Below are 20,444 nucleotides of genomic sequence, written 5' to 3'. Positions count from 1 at the left end.
GTGAAGGTGAGAACACAGGGGAAGTGTCATTATAGCAGCAGCAGCAGCAGCAGCAGCAGCAGCAGCAGCAGCAGCAACATTTTTAACACTTGTATTGGTTTGTCTATATATTATCCATGTCTGGTCTTATTTTAAAGATATACTCACTAAATTTATTATGGCACCCACTTGCCTCCTAAATTTTGTCTCAATCCATTGTTGATGTGTATTTATTTGTGTGATGTGTATTTAATTTCAAAACATTAAAGAGGTACCACACTGGATCCTATATTTCCCATAATGCAACTTCATACATCTTCAATCAACAGGCAGTCTCATAATGTAAAACCACTATAATACTCCCCTAATGTGGTTGGAGAGCTGTAGCCTATCCCAGCATGCACTGGGTGGCAGGTAGGGAAACAGTTTGGACAGATCTCCAGCTGGAGACAGCTATGGAAAAGTACCACAGTTCACATTACAGTTTTTCTCCATTGGTTTGGCTCATTCCTTGAAACAGAAATTACATTCTCAAAATAACATGGACAAACGTCCAAACTACTTGCCAATTGTTCACAACAGAATTGAATTTCTCATTCATTTCATCAAATTGCACATGTCTTAGTACATGTCTCAATGTCTCAGTATATCTTTGCAAATGATCAAGCACAGGTAGCCTACAGTTAGCTCAGTTAGCCTACATTTAACACAGTTTCCAAATGAAGAGATCTTGTTGATCTAAACTGATTGTTGATTCTCAGTCTAAAGGTTGTTCTCTCCAAAACATGTCAGCATCATTTCACTGTGTAAGTCATCACATGCACAATAGTCTGTTCAATTGTCAAAATTAATCAAGAACATAACACCATGAATACCATGTATGAATCTCTTGCAACATTTGATAAATTGATTACAGTACTTGACAGTCAGGTGAAACTAGAACTTGACTAACGAAGGAGGAGTTTCACACATCTCAGATGACCAATCAAACAGTATGTTTAGTTACCTGACAGGTGCTGTCCATGGTTGTGAATGCTGCCAAACATGTAAATATAGAGTTTGACCAGGACCAGTACAATCCCCTTCAATCAGTGTAGGGGATGGTTGCGACATGCATGTTTCTTCCCTCGTTGCATTGCAAGGGAGAATATATGCTGTGATGTGGACGAGAATCTGTGGCCAGACAGACAGCAGCGTGGCCAGGAGAGGGAGGAGGACGGCCAGGAGAGGGAGGATGAGGACAGCGACCAGTGTTTTTTGTTTATGTGTTTATATTACAGTATATTATGCTGTATACATTTTCTTTTTACTTTGATGTATGGAAGTTACTTTATGTGTGTGAATAATAATGGTTACAGTATCCTTGGCAGTATGAGTGCAATGTGTTACTGTAAAATCCTATTTTTTTTTTTCCAGTTTTATACATAATTGTATTCTGTTAGCTAGACAAAAAAACTAGTACAGTAACCATTATCAATGAAGGACTGGGCTAAGACGGAGAGGTGGACATGAGGGATATTTCAATGGTCCTAGTGACAAAACATCAAAACATTTTGACTCGCAGTGCTTACACAATGGCAAAGGGACCATGCATTTTGGGGGCACTGACTATTTATATGAGAAAGGAATTTAGTTTTGACACATGAGTGAACTATATGAGCTTTTGCAGGTCAACCATGGTGTTGTGCTGAAACATGCAGGCTATTTTGGCAAAAGCACCAAGAGTGTTGAGAACGTCCGGTCTGTTTCAAGAAATGAGCCAAAGCAATTGAGAAGGATCTTTGCATTTTGGTGGCACTGTTTATATGGGAAAGGAATTTAGTTTTGAAGCATGAGTGAACAGTTTTGGGAGAGATATGAGCTTTTGCAAGTGAGCTATGGTGTTGTGCTGAACTGTAAGACTGTTTTGCCAAATGATCTTAGAGTTTTGAGAATGTAATTTCTGTTTCAAGAAATGAGCCAAACCAATGGAGAAAAACTGTAATATGGGAGGAAACACCAAGTATACAGAGAATACAGAAAGGCCACAGTGCTTAACACTCATCCACAGGCACAGGCATTGTGCATTGAGTGTGATGCTCACCGTAAGGATTCAGTTGGTCACCAGGCATCTGTGGTGGAGTGAGGCCCTGCTGGAAGGGGTCAGTGTTGTAGCTATTGTGCTCCATGGTCACCAGCTGCTGATGGTTTGGAGGTAGAGGCCCTGAGTAGGAGCTGAGCAGGTCCTCCATACAACCTGATATCACCTCTGTAAAAATTAGTGGCACAAGTGCGAACAGGGTTACAACTCTCAGCTGCAGTGATCACTGTCTTCCTATATTCTAACCTTCACCCACCTTCGCTGCCTCTGTGTAAACCATTTTCATTCTGACCTCGTGTCCAATAGTTTTGGACTTTCATGCCTTAGTAATGTGTTAAAGCTCAATGAAAACTCCACTGGATGTTTTTCTTTGAATTCCTCTATCAGCAGTACTATTTTTTTACTTAATGAAACCTGTAAATGCATCTTACTGTACATAACGGGCACTATTTATATTTACACTAATTTCAAGTGTTTTATAACCAGATGGACACTTATGTTTACATTAGCCAAATCACAATCTTGATTTTCCCAGGCCAAATGAATCATGAGACAATCCATGGCCCTATCAAGCTAATTAAGGTCAGAGATCTGGATAAAAGTTATCTGAGAGCTCAAATCTCTTGCGTTGCTTAAAATGAAGCAGATGTTTCATCTTTGCTCACTTCATAATGGCAGAAATTTTGATCAGGGGTGCCCAAACTTTTCTATGCCACTGTATAGATATTATTGTCATAGATAAATAAATAATTAAATATATATACTATATACTCACAAAGCAATAAAAAAAAAATTGAATTCTGTTGTTCTACAGCATTGAGCACCAAAAATCCATATGGATGTGAACAAAGACGCTACATCCATGCTTTTCTCTACAGACTATGAATGCTGTACAACAAATGGCTTCTTAAAAACATATACTGTAAATGCATTGTCTAAACTGAATGGCTTGAAGACATCTCACCAGTCATCCAGGAGGCTTCATATCATCCTAACATCAACTTCAAACAACCCCCATTTGCTGGTTTGCTTAGCTCATTTGGTTAACAGCAGCAGCTTCCATGAGAAATAAACCATGCTGCTATGCCAATATTGACATGCTGGAAGTCCCTGAACAGATAGAGGCAGTGCTTGCCAAAGCACTGAGACACTTATCTAAACTGTATGCTCATATCCGCTGTGAGACCACAGTGGCAATAAGCCTGCTAGCTATGAGGAGCTGTGCTGCAGCAAGAATCATGGCTGTAGCCCACACTTTATAGCCCTGCCATCGGCAAACTCATATTTACCAGCAGACTTCAGAGTATGGGACTCATTCTAAAGCCTACAAAACTGGGAGTGTTTGCTGAGTGACTGTCCTCTGTTTATTGTTCCTGTAATAAATTTAATATTTCAAGCTGTTTCTCCAAATGATTCATGAATTACGTAGTTCTCAGTAATCCCAGTCATTACAATTATAATGGACAAATTACGTCTTGCAGATGGATATCAATTGTGCTTTTCTATTTGTAACATCAGAGAAATCAGCTAACTAACCAGGGCAGTGTACACACAGACAAATGATAAATCCTCACCTTGGCCTAGCCTTTGGCTGTTGTGTTGCTCCTGCTGTTGCTGTTGTCTGCGGGCTAACTTCTTCATCTGTAAATAAATAAACACAGTAAAAATCTTAGTATGTGGCTGACAGGCGTTTATTGACATTGACAGATTGAGAGCTCATTCGTCAACCTACTCTAAATTATATATTTAATTTTAAACAAAAGTGTGTGAAGTGGTCAAACCACACCTGAGACCTAAGCAAATATTTTCAGAACTTTGAGTGCTTCGGATATTCTAATGTTTAGTTCAGCAACCACTAATGGAAAATATAAATTGACATCATTGCCAAGTGAAAAGATGCACCTGAGCTCATGACATTACAGATTATGATTGTGATTACAAGGAAAATGTTTTTCACAAACAAGAGTCCTAACATGACATAATTCAAAGAAGAAAATCTAAAAAGAAATGGTTGCAAGAAATGGAGAGGCGAAATGGAATGGCCCTTCATGAATACGGAAAAAAGGACAAATCAACAAGTGTACATATCTAAGTACATCACGCGTCTAGATTTATAATGTAATGGAAGATATGATTAATCACTGCTGTAAGGACTGGTTCAAAAATGTATATGCCTATATAGTACAGAAATGGAAAAGATCAGGACAAAAACTAAGTTTGCAACAAACTACTTTGCATAGATGTAGCAGATAATATAAATTGCTAGCCCAATTTATTACAGGGTAAATTATGAGATTATTGCATTTTTATTGTCCCCCTCCTGTCTAAAAGTCTGTGCTGATCAGCTGACACACATCTTCACACAGATCCTCAACAAATCTCTGGAGCTGTGTGACATTCTCTCATGCTTCAAATGCTCCATAACAACTCTGGTGCCAAAAAAATCCTCAATCTCCGGATTAAATGACTACAGACCCGTCAACCTGACGTCTGTGGTCATGAAATCCTTTGAGAGACTGGTGTTGACTCAGCTGAAAGACATCACAGGCGCCCAGCTGGACCTCTGCAATTTGCCCACTGTGCAAACAGGTCGGTGGAGGACGCCGTCAACATGGAACTCAACTACATCCTGCAGCACCTCCACCATCCAGGGACATATGCAAGGATCTTGTTTGTGGAATACAGCTCAGCATTCAACACGATCATCCCAGAAATCCTCCACTCAAAACTCACCCAGCTCACTGTGCCAGCCTCCACCTGTCAGTAAATAATGAACTCTCTGGCAGACAGGAAGGTGAGCCTTAAGAAAATCACATCCAACACATAGACCATCAGCACCCCCAGGAATGATCTCTACACCAATGACTGCACGTCAGACATTGAAGAGTCTGCATACTGAAGGGAGGCTGAACAACCGGTTCTCTGGTGCAGTCAGAACAACCTGGATCTGAACACACTGAAAACTGTGGAGATGACACTGAACTTCAGGAGAAGTCCCTCAACACTGCCCTCTATCACCATCCTCAACAACACTGTTTCCACTGTGGAAACCTTCAGGATTCTGGGACCCACTGTCTCCTATGACCTAAGGTGGCCTACTAATATAGTATTATATATAATATTCCTGCATCAGCTCAGGAAGTTCAACTTACCTCAACAGCTACAGATGCTGTGATTTGATTTTAGACAAAGTAACTTGTGCTCCAAAACAGAGACTTTCACCAGGACAAACCCTGCAGCTCTGATCATATTTTTTTAATCATCACCTGATAGACTGATTGCAAAAACTCCCCTTGGTCTTTCCTACTGCCTCTGCTGCTGGCTTGGCTAGGCAAATCTTTAGCCTGGTGGTTAAACTAGCCAACCATGGGTATGTGTGAGAATTGTCTATACTCTAACTGAGGAGATCAAGGACGGGCTCTTCATGCACCTCCCCAATTGCTGCTGCCCAGGCTAAACACATGTCATGCTCTGTATCCTCATGTATCTTAGTCCCATTAGACACCAAACACCAACCTGCCTTTGGCTGGGTCCATTCTCACCATGGTTGAATTGATCCCATCCGATACTCCACTAGCTGTGTAAGAGGATGCATGTTTGAGTCTTGGCGTAAAATCCAAGTCTCAAGCTTGTTCTATCTCAGAGCCCTGGAATTTGGTGAATGATAGAAAACTATGGGACTATGGGCTTTTCCCCCACTGTTCCATGTTAGAGGCTCTCCATCTCCACTGAATCCATTGTTGAGGACAATTGGGCAAGCTTTCTCCCTATGTTTGTTATGGCATCATCCACAGTCCGTCATGTTCAGATCAACAACCTCCTGCCACCCGGCTGCCCTTGTTAAGGACATTACAACCTCCATCCTACAGCTGCTTTGTCAGCACCCATCTGTCTTGTCTGTTACGGTGCATGTTGGCAGCAATGACCTTAAGATGCAACAATTTCATCTGCCTCATGGACAGTGTTTTGAACACTGGAAAACAATGTATAATGGCTGGCCCACTGCTCTCCCTCCATTTTGACAACAAGTTTAGCTGATTAATGCAACTGCACACCTGTCTTAAAAGCTACTGCTGTACCAGAAATGTGCCTTAAATGGACAACTTCACCTTCAACCACATAATGGATCTCTTTAAACATGACCGCCTCCATCTAGATCATGCAGGATCTCATCTTTTATCTATGAACATGTTGTTCAACACATGAAGGTCAAAGCTGAGTCAATATCTTAGTAGTCCTCTCACAGTTTGCCCCATAATGAAAATCCCATGCTTACACTATTCCAGTACTAATCAGCAATAGATATAATTGGACTAAAAAAATCACCTGGATCAGTTGGCGATAATGGTGCTCACTTGGAGAAACTTGTCCATGGTAAACCTGCTGTGTCACACTTAGCTGTTGCTTCTGCGACTAGTAGTCTAAAGCAGACACTGCTAAATGTCAGATCCTTATCCAACAAAACTTTCATCATTTATGACACCATGTGTAACAACAAACTTGACTGTATTATGTTCACTGAAACCAGGCTGGATGAGACTGCTAACAAAGACTTGACAGAAATTTCTAAAACTGAAAATGTAAGTTTTATACATGCACAAAATGCAATAGGAAGGGTGGGGGAGTTGCTGCCCTCTAAGCTCATCATATAAATTATATCTATTTTGGAATTTTCTTATCTTTTGCATGTGATGCTGTTGTTTGTAAATCTGTATCCCTTGAGCTATTCATTACACTGTGTGACCCTCTCAAACTTAAACATGGCTTCTTAGAGGAATTTAGTGAGCTACTTTCTAGTATTTAATTGCAGAATCACCTCAGGGCACTTCCACATAACCCCAAATATCCCAATACAAAACAGTTTACTAATCTGAGACCGAGATGAACAGCATCACTGAAACAGCTCTAATAAAAGTAATCAATGATCTTAAAATCAACAGTGCTTAAAATAAACCCTCCATTTTAGTATAACTATACCTGACAACAGCCTTTGACACTATGACCAAAACATTTTACTCTTGGACTAAATTCAGTTGGCCTGTGTGTCATTAACTGACTCTCTTGGCAGGACATTCTCTGTACCTCTTGACAGCTTAAAATTTTGGCCTTTTTAACCTTTGCTGTTGGGGTCCCATGAGGCTCAGTTATAAGCCCTTATTGTTTAATCTGTATATGCTGCTACTTGGTTCCATCAGGACAATAGCACAATATATTTAACTACTCATATGCTGATGATACAGAACTCTATATTTTACTTTCATAACCCCAGCCCTATAAATCACCCAGTCAACTATATCAGTGACATAAGACAAATGGATGACCCCAAACATTCTGCAGTTAAACATAGACACAACTGAGATCCTTGCAGTAGGTACTAGAGGTCACAGGCAGGAAGTTGACACCAAATTCGTCTTGCTGTCTCTGAAACCCAGTGAGCAACTTAATAAGCCACTTAACAAGTATAACTAGGACAGCATTTTGCCACCTAAAGAATATTTCCAAAATTAAATATAACTAATTAACTGGGTCATGCATTAATCACATCAAGGGTAGATTATTGTAATGCCCTTCTTGCGGGGATTCCCAAAAAGACTGGGATAGATCCAGCTCATTCAAAATCCTGACAACTCACTGGGAAGACACAAACAAAACACATTACTCTCTTTTTCTTTTGTATATTTTTAGTGTGTGAAACACATTGAGCTTACAGTTCATGAAATGTGCTATCTAAATAAATTTGACTTGACTGACTCTAATTGACTGGCTGAAAATTGGTAAAAACAAACTAACCTGTATGACATAAATCATCTAGATCAAACATTAAACAAATAATGTAATACTTATAGATTACTCACTGACTGCAGTAAACAGCTTATTGGATATTATTATATTATTATTCTCCCAAATGCCACCAAGCCAAGCAAATAATAGACTGTAAATTCTTGATCCACTGAAGCTTAACTGATGAAGAGATGGTTTAGACAATTAAGAACTTTGCCAAAAAAGGGCAGTTAGACCACGTTTTCACATGATCTGGATATGGATCATGATATCAGTTCAGGCTGCATTGTGATCATATCAAACATGCTACTTCTCAGGTGAAGGAAAGCGTTGTGCAATCTCTCAAAGGACCACTATTATGTGTAGGGCTTGGGTATGCCTTCCGTTACTTGTGATGAACAGCTCTAGATAGCAGGAAGAGGCTAAGTGCACTTCCAGATGTTTTGAAGAACTTTCACACCTGGCTGAGAACACTTACACTACACCAGAATGCATGATTTAAAGTTTTCTTTATGAACTAAACCCCACTTTAGTTGAAAGCTGATAGTCACCCTTCTCATCCTTGATTTTGTAAGCCTGTGTTTGCTGATGCCAATATGGATCTGTTTTTGGATCAAAACAACATAACAGCTGAATTCATGGCAGTAAGACTGTAAGACAGCTGAAATCTCCACTAATGGCTGAAAAGCAGAGGCACAGTAAAACTGGCAGCCATATATATGTGTGTGTGTGTGTGTGTGTGTGTGTGTGTGTGTGTGTGTGCGTGTGTGTGTGTGTGTGTGTGTGTGTGTGTGTAAAATATAGATATTAGTGCTGTCAAAAATATCGCGTTAACGCGTTAACGCAAATAAATTTTAACAGCGTAATTTTTTTTAATCGCGCGATTAACGCTCTTTGTGACCTAGTGAACTTGTAGTTTTTTATAAGCTGTGGCCACTGCTAGTAACGTAAGAAAAACTACAGGATCCGATTGTAAACTGGAAACAAAACAATTGGCACACCACACGCACGTGTTTGGTCTTGCCTGCTCGCTAGCTATAAAAGAGTAGGCTACCGGTTTGTGTGGATGTCAAGCGTGAAACGCCGACATGCGAACAAGATTCTGAATGGAAAGTTTCGTTTCAAAAAGTTGTCAGATGTGTCGACTGACAAGACCAAAGTTATCTCTGTGTGTTGTTGGTGTAAACTGAGTTATCACTGCAGCACTGAAATACTTGATGGCCAAACACACGGTGAATGCGAATTCTCCGCCGCCTCCGTGTCACAACCAGGCGACAATGGATGGTTTTCGACAGAGGCATATGGATACCGTAACTGAGAATAAGCTTACTGCAGCCATAGCCAAGTAATGTTCATTCTTTCTGGAGAGAAATAAGAGGCTGGGTTGATAAGCCTCTGCTGAATACACTGAAGAGCATCATAGTCCGAAGGAAACTTAATAAAGGAAAGTTTAAGCCATGGTTTAACTGCACTATAGGCTGAGTCCTAGTTTACAATGATGTGCACTTTGTAACTTTGTTTTGTGTCACCCTGTTTTGATCCCTTAAAATGTGCGATTAATTTGCGATTAATCACCAGTTAACCATGACATTCATGAGATTAATCGTGATTAAATATTTTAATTAATTGACAGCACTAATATATATGTGTGTGTGTGTGTGTGCGTGTGTGTGTGTGTGTGTTCCTCTGTGGAGATGGGATAACCTACCAGAAGGATAACCATCTCTGTAGCACTCCACCAATCAGACCTTTATATTAGAGTGGCCAGACAGAAGCCTCTACTCAATAAAAGGTACAGCCCACTTGGAGTTTGCCAAAAGGCACTTAAAGGACTCTCAGACCATGAGAAACAAGATTCTCTGGTCTGATGAAACCAAGATTGAACTCTTTGGCATGAATGCCAAGCATCACGTCTGGAGGAAACCAGGCACCTCTCATCCCCTGACTAATACTGTCCCTATGGTGAAGCATGGTGGTGGCAGCATCATGCTGTGGGGATGTTTTCCAGGGGCAGGATCTGGGAGACTAGTAAGGATCAAGGGAAAGATGAACAGAGCAAAGCATAGAGAGATCCTTGATGAAAACCTGCTCCAGAGTGCTCAGGACCTCAGACTGGGGTGAAGGTTTACCTTCCAACGGGACAACGACCCTAAGCACACAGCCAAGACAATGAAGGAGTGGTTCAGGACAAGTCTGTGAATGCCCTTCAGCGGCCCAGCCAGAGCCCACACTTGAACCTGATTGAACATCTTTGGAAAGACCTGAAAATAGCTGTGCGGTGACGCTCCCCATTTAACCTGACAGAGCTTGAGAGGATCTGTGGAGAAGAATGGGAGAAATACCCCAAATACAGGTGTGCCAAGCTTGTAGCATCATACCCAAGAAGACTTGAGGCTAAAATCGCTGCCAAGGATGCCTGAAGAAAGTACTGAGTAAAGGGTATGAATACTTATGTACATGCAATATTTCAGTTTTTTACTTTTATTAAATTTGCAAAAATTTCTAAAAATGTTTTTCACTTTGTCATTATGGTGTATTGTGTGTAGATTGATGAGGCAAGAAAGGAATTTAATCCATTTTGGAAAAAGGCTGTGACCTAACAAAATGTGGGTAAAGTGAAGGGGTGTGAATACTTTCTGAATGCACTGTATATATCAGCATTTTTTCCATATACAGCTTTACTGACCTTTGCTCTCTGGTTCTGGAACCAGACCTGGACCACACGAACACTGAGTCCCGTCTCTGCGGCCAGGGTCTCTCTCACCTGCAAGTCACAGCACAGTCACAATCATTAGCCATTTTTAAATGAAAAAACTAAAACTAAAAGTAGTGCAATCTTTTCAGTAGCCAAGTTGTGATGTTGTTATTGAGTTTATGTCAACACAGTTGGATATTCATAGACACTTCATAGATGTCTGCTCACCTTTCTGCAGGGTTTGGAGGAGACCTCAAAGGAGGCTTTGAAGGCTCTCCTCTGCTGGGTGGTGAGGATGGTGCGTGGCCGTTTGGGCCGGCGAGGGTCTTTGCTGTCATCGCTGCCTTTCCCTGATGCAGGACACTTCTCTGACTTCACATCCAGATTCTCATCCTCACTTTTATCTGCCACCAGATTATTATTTCATTACAGACTTGACTGCCGTTACATGTCTAACTATATTGAATTCTCTTTTTCTGCATTACAGGCAAGGTAAAATTCAATTAGATTGATCCTAATGAGAACCAATATTTCACTTAGAGATTCGTACATGAAGGAATTAATTGGATGTGTTTCCAAATTCACTGGGTGTGCAGTGCAGTCTGCTTCAAAATACCCAGTGTTACCTGAGTCCGAGTTGTCTAGACTGACTGTGCTGAGCAGGTCCTTCTCCCTCTCATAGTCACTCTTGCACAGCAGCTGACCTTCTTTCAGAACAAACTCGTCTCCCTTGCACAGCTGGCGCTCACAGACGCAGCAGCAGAAGCAGCTGAGGTGGTAAACAGTCTCCAGAGCTCGCATTACAAACTCTGTGGGTGCTATCTTCTCCAGACAGCCGCTGCACTTGGTGGCAAACAACCTGAAGACACACATGAGAGAGGGGAATGTTAACAATATAGACTGCATGGTGAAAAACTGTTCAATTACCACATTTCAGTCAGGAGACTTAAAAGAAGGTGCTTAAAGAATAATAAAATTATATAACATAGTACACAAAAGGAAAGTTGAAGAAATATGAGAGGAGTCTTTGGAAATTGTGACACCATTGTAATGTCATTTTAAGGTCAAGGTTTTAAGGATGAAAGGAGCAAGGAATTACCCCCACCTCCCTGCCATGACACTGGTGGTGGTGGTGAAGGGGTGAAGATGTGAGCTCAGTGGAAGGACCCTTGATGAATGTGACAAAAGAGGAGGAAGAGGACGGCTGTATCGATCTGACACTGCAATGACAGCTGGCCGCAGCAGAGAAAGGCACTGTTTTAAACTTTGACAGCAACAACATCATTGATTCACAGAGGTTGTGATGAGGTTAGGTTGAGTTGATGAGGAAAAGAGAGAGCGAGAGAGAGAGAGAGAGAGAGAGAGAGAGAGAGAGAGAGAGAGAGTCTTTCAGTCTGAATTGACTACCTGGCCTGGCAGTTACTGCTCACAGCTGATGCTACTGGGTTAGCTGCAGTCTGTCGCTGCTGCAGCGGCTCACTCGTTCTTCATGTACTGTGCTCCTGGGTTATTGCAACACATTCTCACTCCCACCTTGTCACATATGGACACTTGGTCAGGACAACTTGGCCTCACTTTGCAAGGCGCATTGGCATAATTTTTCAATGTGCAGGGCTTCAAGGTCAAATTACCAATAATAAGTATACAACGTACAACGTTTGCGGAGAACAATAATAAACATGGTTAATGTTGTGAATTGGTTGCATTTGATTTATTGATTGCTGTCTGAAGAAAATTTCAACAAATGCTTCTAATGCTTCTTATCTACTCTAGCTTAAATGTGGAGTGCTGTTATTACAGATTTTTATCACACATGTTATTCTGGGCACTTGTCTCTGCTTAGTGAGTGTCACAGGCTTTTCCCATTAAGGGCCCCTGAACTTCAATTCTGGAAGTGTTTGTTAAGAGTATGCAGGGCAGAATTGAAGAACATCCTCAGATAGAGAGAGAGAGAGAGAGAGAGAGAGAGAGAGAGAGAGAGAGAGAGAGACACACACACACACACACACACACACACACACACACACACACACACACACACACACACACACACAGAGGGAGAAAATAGAAAAAGCAGGTGTATACTGCACACTGTACAGTGCGTCATTATTGTGCATGTATTTGCTGTAACCACGAACCAGAAAAGAAGCCAGATGTGTTCAAGATAAATGAATGAGCAATTACTTAGCACTCATTTTATCCCTTTCAAGCTTCCTGTGTATGTGAAAGGCTTTTTTGATGTTGTAATGGGCCCACAGAAGGCCTGCTCAGAGGGCTGATTCAGATGGAAAGTATAGGGACAATTTTCCAACCACTCCCCACTTAATGAGGCAATATGTGATTGTGGGTCCTATTAGATGAAAGAATGTTACTGAACCAATGTGTTCTGAGTATGGTTCACAAATTCAAGAGGCCCATTTGATTGATCTGATTTATTTCCTGGCTGTACAGTGGTGCAGCCTCACAGCAACAGGGCTCCAGGTGCAGGTAACAGGTGACTCAATAGGAAGCCCATATGTGTAAATGTGAGTGTGAATAGTTGTTTGTGTCTATGGCTTCATTCACACTTATGATGTCTAATGTCACCTCATGTCCATAGTGCTCTGGCATTTTAGAATCCAGAACAGAGACTTTTGGAAATGCTGAAGACTCTGTATTAGTTTATGCATTGTGTTGGAAGCCTAGTCCAAGGCATGGGAGTGTTCTATGTGTATTATGTAGCAGTGACCTCTGTAGCATGCAATGACATCGTATTAAAAATCATTTCCTTCTACAATAATTTGATTGAGGGCCTCAGTTTCCCCAGAAGCACAGGAGAACTGAGATTCATGTTGGACAGGTAAGCCTTGTTAAAGTGCACTCTTCACTCATGAACTTGTCGAGGTATTTGTGATAAAAGAAATTAAAATTGTGCCAGTCAAACCTGAAACAGCTGTGCAGTATAAAGCATGGTGAAAATATGATATTTATTTTTGTTTCGTGTATTAATTTGAGGACATAGATTGGATGCTTTCATCTGCCGTATATGAATTACTTGTCACTGAAACTTTCACTCCTCTGACAAATAAGTCATACGCTTTTCAGAAATACCACTGTAATGCAAAGGGTGCATTGGATATGTTATATGTATAGCCCACCAAAATAAGTCATACATACAGTGTTTGTAACTGTCCTGATGCCCCAATTGACATGACACCAAAACTGTTACAAATCTGATGAACAATAAATCTGTAAAACACATTGACAACTTGGTTATACTACTTTGTGATGGATAGTTGAAATTTGTGTTATGGTTACAATAAAGGCTACAACAAGCATCGGAGGCAGGCACACTGAAATTTGGTACAGGGTTAAAGGAGGGTAGGATAGAGGGGTGTGAGGAGGAAGGACGTAGCTGTAAGGCAGGTACAGAAGGGCTCAGTGTTTGGACAGCTGCGCTCCTCCTCCTCCTCCTCCTCCTCCTCCTCCTCCTCCTCCTCCTCCTCCTCTCTGAGTGTGACTACCCTCCTCTATTCAAAAGCTCTTTCTCCCTGCTGTCCACCTCCCTACATCTCTCTCAGTTCCTCTTTTTCAACCCCTGTCTCTCTGGCTGTCCATTCAGAGGCTGATATTGAGACACTCCAGGACAGTGGAAAAAAGTGAAGTAGAGCACAGGAGACAGAGGCAGTCATGTTATTGTGGATAACAATGTGTGATGCTGTTTGTGCTTTTAAATACATGTATTCTACAACAACAACAGTAATAATAAGACTGCTAAAAATGTAAGTGGGACGGCACGGTGGAGCAGCAGGTAGTGCGCATGCCTCACAGCAAAAAGGTCGCCGGTTCAATGCCATGCTTGCTGTCTATGAACTCAAGAAACTATCTTTGCATATTCTAACTACAAAACAAGGAATCTCTGTCTGTCTGTCTGTCTGTCTGTCTGTCTGTCTGTCTGTCTGTCTGTCTGTATTTATGTCCCTTGCATAAGAATCATTCATCCGATATACTGTACACTTGACAGGTGTACTGCTGAGGACTGAAAGATGTGTGCTGTCAAATTTGGTATAATTTGGACACGAGATATGTTCAGTAGTAATGGCATCCTCACCCACGCGAAGCATGGATTTTCTAGAGGACAAACTGCAGCTAAAAAAACCTCATCTAAGGTGTGGGAGTATTTTAGACAGAGATGTGGGGCTCTGTAAGCTTTGCAAATTGGAAATGGCTTATCACAGCAGTACAACTGATACGCACAACACTTCAAGCCAAAGCGAGCACTTTTTCAAGAGGACAGACAGCAAGCGCTGTCCCTGCCTAAGCATTACATATTGGGATTATCAGCACGCAGAATATATTTCCGTTAGAAGTTGTCATTTAAAATTGATTTTTGAAATGCTCCTCATCGTCCCAGTGTTGAAAGTAATTTCTGCACCACGGCTGTTATGGTAATGCAACATTACACCATGCATCATCTAATGCTGTTAATGGACTGTTTTCTATATTGTCTTTGCTTTAATGGCCACACAAGTGTGTCTTAGCTTAAACTAAGAGTTGCAGTCTGTTGTTACAGTCTGAAAATCGTTAAAATGATGTTCCCTGCCCCACAGGTGCAAAGGCCAGCAACATTTTCCAGTGATGATCTTAACTCTACATTACTCCAGTGATGAAAGCATAGAAAATGGATGGATGGATGGATTTCAACATTTCTATGGTTAAAATCGCTAAATTGAAGCATTTCCTGTTCAAATACGTGGGAGAAGGGCGAGGTGAGGCAGGGATGAGCTGTGCCTCACTCCTGTCAAAATTGAAATATAAGCTTCTATTTTGGGTTAATATATTTTTACATCCGACTCTAGAGGAGTCAGTGCCTCACCAGTCATAAACCTCACCGCACGTCACTGGTAGAGAGAGAGAGAGTTAGTTAGGGGTAACCCTCTTTTCCTTCTGTTTTTCTAGGTTATCAGTCCCTTGGAAGCTGTAAGTCCAGCTAGTCACAGATATCACTGATTAACACAGAGTTCCAAGTTGGATCTGTCATTAAATAACAGGACTTCTGGTAAGACGGGAATTGTTATGGACAATATGCTTGATAACATCTCTACAACCCTCTTCCAGAACTCTGCCACCCCTGCGCACTCCAACATCATATGGAAAATGTGGCCAGTGCATTTCTAGTGCATAGGGTACAGTTTGGTGATGGTAAAGCTTCAATTCTCTGCAATGTGTGGGGAATGAAGTATGCTCTGAGGTTCCTGGAGGATAGTTGCATGTTGTGCCAAATTAGTTTCAAGATTTCTGATGGAGCTATTTGAGGAGAGGTCCGCCTTCCAGAGTCTGTCAGCAGATCAAGGCTTACAGGACGCCTTATGTAAGACTGGTGAGAACTGTTTGAAATGGATGCGTGGGGAGAGGTATGTTCTAAGACCCATCATAAGTGTGCAACGCTGGCCAGAGTTGGAGATAGAAAAAGATGTGCCAGGTAGATTGAAATGTTTATGGATGTCCTGAAATACTTGGAGGCCTTCGGGACCATACATGTCACAGAGAGTGTGCACCTCTTTACTGCTCCATTGCGGAAATGAAACTGCTGAAATTGATGCCTTCCCATTTGAAGGTTATTGCAATGGAAATGGAGAGTGAAGATATCAGTTAAACAGAATTTTGCTGTTTTTTGACCTGATGCCAGGTGGAGATTACTTCCGCAATGATTGAGTCACATTTCTTTCTTGACAGTTTGAGTGAAATGTGGGAGCAGAGCAGATCTCGTAAGATGTGATCCCCCTTCCCCCTTTGTCTTTGGAGAGCTGATAGTTCCATTGTGAGTTTTCTTTAATTCTCCCATATAAACCTAGATGTTAAAGAGTGGATTTTCTTTAGGTCTTAAGATTCTTGGTAAATCCTCTTCAACCTGTTGTAAGTGCCTTGTAGTTTGCTTGTTTTTTGTGTTGTTTTTTTTTAAATAATATTTACATTTGAAAGGTGGATTGTCCCCCCTGATCAATATATCATGAGCACGTAGAGAAATAAAGTGCTTGGTATTATGCATGGTAATAGCCACTTCTGGGCAGACCAGTACATTTTAAAACATACATTCTAATATTTATTTACATTTACACGTATGCTCAGCGATAGCATACATATTATGTGGTGCATAGTTTGGAATTTCAGAGGGGCCCAGTTTGTGACCAACTACCAACCAAAACTGACATCTCCATATGTAAAATTCAGTGTACAACAAAAATATATCAGTTAAGTAATTCAAATTAGTCACCTTGACAGTCTTTTTGTCTGGGCATAGCAAGTCAGTTGTGCGTGCAAAATGTCAGTTATCTCCTGGCAAGCATGAATATTTTAATAAATAATGACTGAATGTTGACTTAAGTTTAATTTTCTTTTAAATGAATCTGCAAATCAATAACCGCTTTTAAGATCAACACAGCCAGCTAAAATCAAACAGCAGTCTCAGAACTTATCCTCTATTTTCCTTACAATTATCCATCAATTTTCTATACCGCCTATCCCTTTCGGGGTTGCGGGGGGTAAACTTACTGGAGCTCACTTCAAATTTTGAATCCATTGCCCTTTAAAACTGTTTGTCACAACGGAATTTTACTGCTTCATTCAAGTTTGTCCCTATTTTCCAACCAGTTCAATAGTTTTCATATAGTTTTTCACAGAGTTTAGTTAGAGAGACTCTTTTACTGTAATCACTCCAACACTCCACTAGGAACCCTTTGTGTTGGTCAACTGTGTGGTTTTTATAATGATGCAAATGGCTTCAGTGCAGGAGAACTGAATAACACATGGCTGACATATGGGCCTGCCAAGAGCTCAAATGGTTATTCTAATCTACAGAAGAAAATTACAGTATAAAGTCAATCTGTTATGTATTATACATTATCTATTATAAATCTAATTCCACAAATCAACCATCTGCTCTGTTCTCTAGCCAACATATAGAGGATGTCAGAGGACAGGATGAGGACATAAATATGAAAAGAAAAACTAAAAACCACCAACAAAAAAAATACTGTTCTGTGTTATTTTGTCAATGAGGACAAAATAATTCAAGACATCTACGCCTGACTAATTAAAATATGGACAAAGCCATGAATGCACCATCGAAGCTTGGAGGTCCACTGCAAGCTTTCTGCTTAGCCATATACTGACATATGAGTATGTGGAACATACTAAGCACACCAGAAGATGAAAAGTGCTTCTGCAGGCTGCAGGCAAATATGCACAGTGGTCAATTGGAGATGTGGCCGTCCCTCCTTGCATCCAATGTGTAGAATCAGAAGATGATTACATGCATCTTTGGGGAAGCCTTGTTCCAACTTAAGCTACTGTGCCTCGATACAGTGGGGAACTTAGAAATGCAGGAGTGGTTTATGAATTAGTGTGGGCATGTTGGTATGTAAATCCACCATGAAAACTTGAAATCCATTGCAAACAATAGCAGCTGTTCTTTGTGTTCTTTTTTAAAGCACCAAAATGTCAGATTGCACTGAATTTCTCAAGGATTGGGTCTCATGCAAGAACATTTTTAAATGTTATTCTAAACCTCTCTTTTCTCTGTTAAGCTTGCTTATACAAGTGTTTCATCAGATTCAGCAAACCCTGAATTAGGTTTGATGTGCTGTTAGGGATTGAGTTGGAAGACAACGGACCCAGGTTTCAGATTTCAAAAAGAGTGGGTTTTAATTTACCCACAAAAAAAAAAAAAAAAATAGCGGAAGTGATAAATGATTTACCAAATAAGGCCTTTAAAAAGAATGGAACATTACTGAATTGAACTGAATACAGCAAACTCAAAATAACACCTCACTAAGTGTTGGATGAGGGGAACACACACACACACACACACACACACATATATATATATATATATATATATATATATATATATATATATATATTGGCTGGACAAACCAATTTAAGACACATGGTGCTGACAAAACATAGTAACTAATACCTTCAAACTCTTTGATCATTTGGCTCCATTAGTGATCTGATTCTGTTCGATTCTCTGCAAACTGTCACGCCATGAGGCACATCACACTGGTTTAGATAGACATTACGTTACTTTTTGGTTTGAGAACACTGGTGAATGCAACAATGTCTCCTAAAGGACTTGTACATATGAATGTTTTTTGCATAAAACCCAGAAAACAACAGTATTGATTGTCACTTCACAAAACACCTAAATTTATGGCTTTCTGTCAAGTATCCACTTTTACTTTTTGTATTCTCCATGAGTTTCCACGCAGCACAGCCCTTACAGCAAATGCAAGTTATGCAACTAAGATGGAAGATTTTCATTAAATGTACTGAGCACATTTATGCTCCCAAGAGGATTAACATTTTGATTTTAATGGCCCTATGACCTTTCCTCAGGACAAGCTTTACATGTCTGGCTCAATAACTGCTAAGGCTTTAAAGACAGAAAAATTAGCATTCTGAGTTCCGTCCAACACATGTGGGGTCTGTTGAACACTGCAGCTTCAAGGAGCAGCAAGTGAGGCTTTGGACTTTTAGTCTTGTTTATTTTAAAATCTTGTTTGGTGCAGCTTTCAATGTGAGCAAATGTTTGTTCCAACAGAGGATTCATGAACAGTCCTCAGCCGTTTATTTCAGCGAGGACCTGGACCACCACTGCTAGAGGCCACCTCTTTGCAGGAGCCTCCTTGACCTCCTGGCCCTGTGCCCTATGCTTCCAAACTGCTCGAGCGGCTTAACAAACATAAAGAGGTACAGGATTAAAGAGGATAAGAGGAGTGGAGAAAGGATGAAGGAGTAAAAACAGACTGTGTGTGTTCCTTCACTGTTCTCTTGTTTGTTCTCGCTCCTTAGGGAGCTGGGTGACCCAAAGGAGGAGGCTGGCTGGGTGGGTGGCGGCTTCGGGTGGCAGCTTGTTGGAGTTTTAATTAGTAGGAGTTATCAAAAGATGATTGTGAAGAAGGCAGGGAGAAATAAAAGCAGGATTCAGAGAGTGGGGATGTGCTGTTTGCTCAGCCAAAGCTCAAGAAGTCAGAGTAAGGCCTTAGAATTCTCTGGGGACTCACTTCAGCATGCTTATTACCAGAGAAATGATCTCAGCAATCAATCAGATGCACTCATTTATTCACCTTCTGGAGGTTCACTTTACCCTGAAGGAGTCTATCAGAGATGGTGGTGCTGGAAAAAGAGGAAAGAAGGCGAAGAGTAGTAAAGTGAAGGTGAGGCAGCCTTTTAGCCTTTCAGGCAGAAAAGATCCACTGTGTCATCCACATGGCTCAATGTATGTGACACCCAAACAGAATACGTCAAATCCTCACATTCCAGCTACATGTGATAGTTGAACATGTAATTCAGACACCGTGGGCATTAATGTGCTGCTAGACCTTCCTCCAGTCTTCTTGGAAGTCTTTCCACATATTTGAACCTGGTTGCCCCCAAAGATCATTGATGAGGTCCAACACTCACGTTGGGTGATGAGGCCTGGATCGCCTGTGTTCCTAAATCATCCCAAAGGTGCTGGATGGTGTTGAGGTCAGGTTCTTCAACGTCATACTTACCACTGAGTAAATATAGTTTTTTTTTTTTTTTTTTCCCACCACTGATTGGGTACTACAAGCCAAACAGCATGTACACAGCTGTGAGTGAGTCAACGACAAAGCAGGAAAGAAACAACTGAATTAGGTACTATGAGTGTGACATCAGTACTCTGCCTGAACTAACACTATGCTTACTATATCACTAAGCTTTATATCAGCACATTTCTTTGATTGATGTCACAAATATTATCTGCTCTTAGCAAACACTACCATGGCCTCTGTGTTCCCGCGACCCCGAAAGAGAGAAGCGGCATAGAAAATGGATGGATAGATGGATGGATGGCTTCTGAGTCACCTGAAAACATGATATTAGCAAGAAGTCAGTCTCATT

General features: G+C 40.9%; 1 protein-coding gene across 1 annotated transcript in view; it reads right to left on the bottom strand.

Annotated features, from left to right (window-relative positions):
* The window catches only part of LOC139348689 (LIM/homeobox protein LMX-1.2-like), a 56,739-nt gene that overhangs the window by 6,478 nt on the left and 29,817 nt on the right, over nucleotides 1-20,444 (bottom strand). The window contains exons 3-7 of the mRNA XM_070988968.1: nucleotides 11,162-11,394; nucleotides 10,764-10,939; nucleotides 10,527-10,604; nucleotides 3,634-3,700; nucleotides 2,063-2,227 (exon numbers count right to left, since the gene is read on the bottom strand). Of these exons, the coding sequence (XP_070845069.1) occupies nucleotides 2,063-2,227; nucleotides 3,634-3,700; nucleotides 10,527-10,604; nucleotides 10,764-10,939; nucleotides 11,162-11,394 (719 nt within the window). The remainder of the gene's footprint in view (nucleotides 1-2,062; nucleotides 2,228-3,633; nucleotides 3,701-10,526; nucleotides 10,605-10,763; nucleotides 10,940-11,161; nucleotides 11,395-20,444) is intronic.

Source organism: Chaetodon trifascialis, chromosome 20 (genome assembly GCF_039877785.1).
Source record: "Chaetodon trifascialis isolate fChaTrf1 chromosome 20, fChaTrf1.hap1, whole genome shotgun sequence".
NCBI lineage: Eukaryota > Metazoa > Chordata > Actinopteri > Chaetodontiformes > Chaetodontidae > Chaetodon > Chaetodon trifascialis.
Note: the sequence above shows the minus strand (reverse complement) of the source record. Positions and strands in the feature narration are given on the sequence as shown.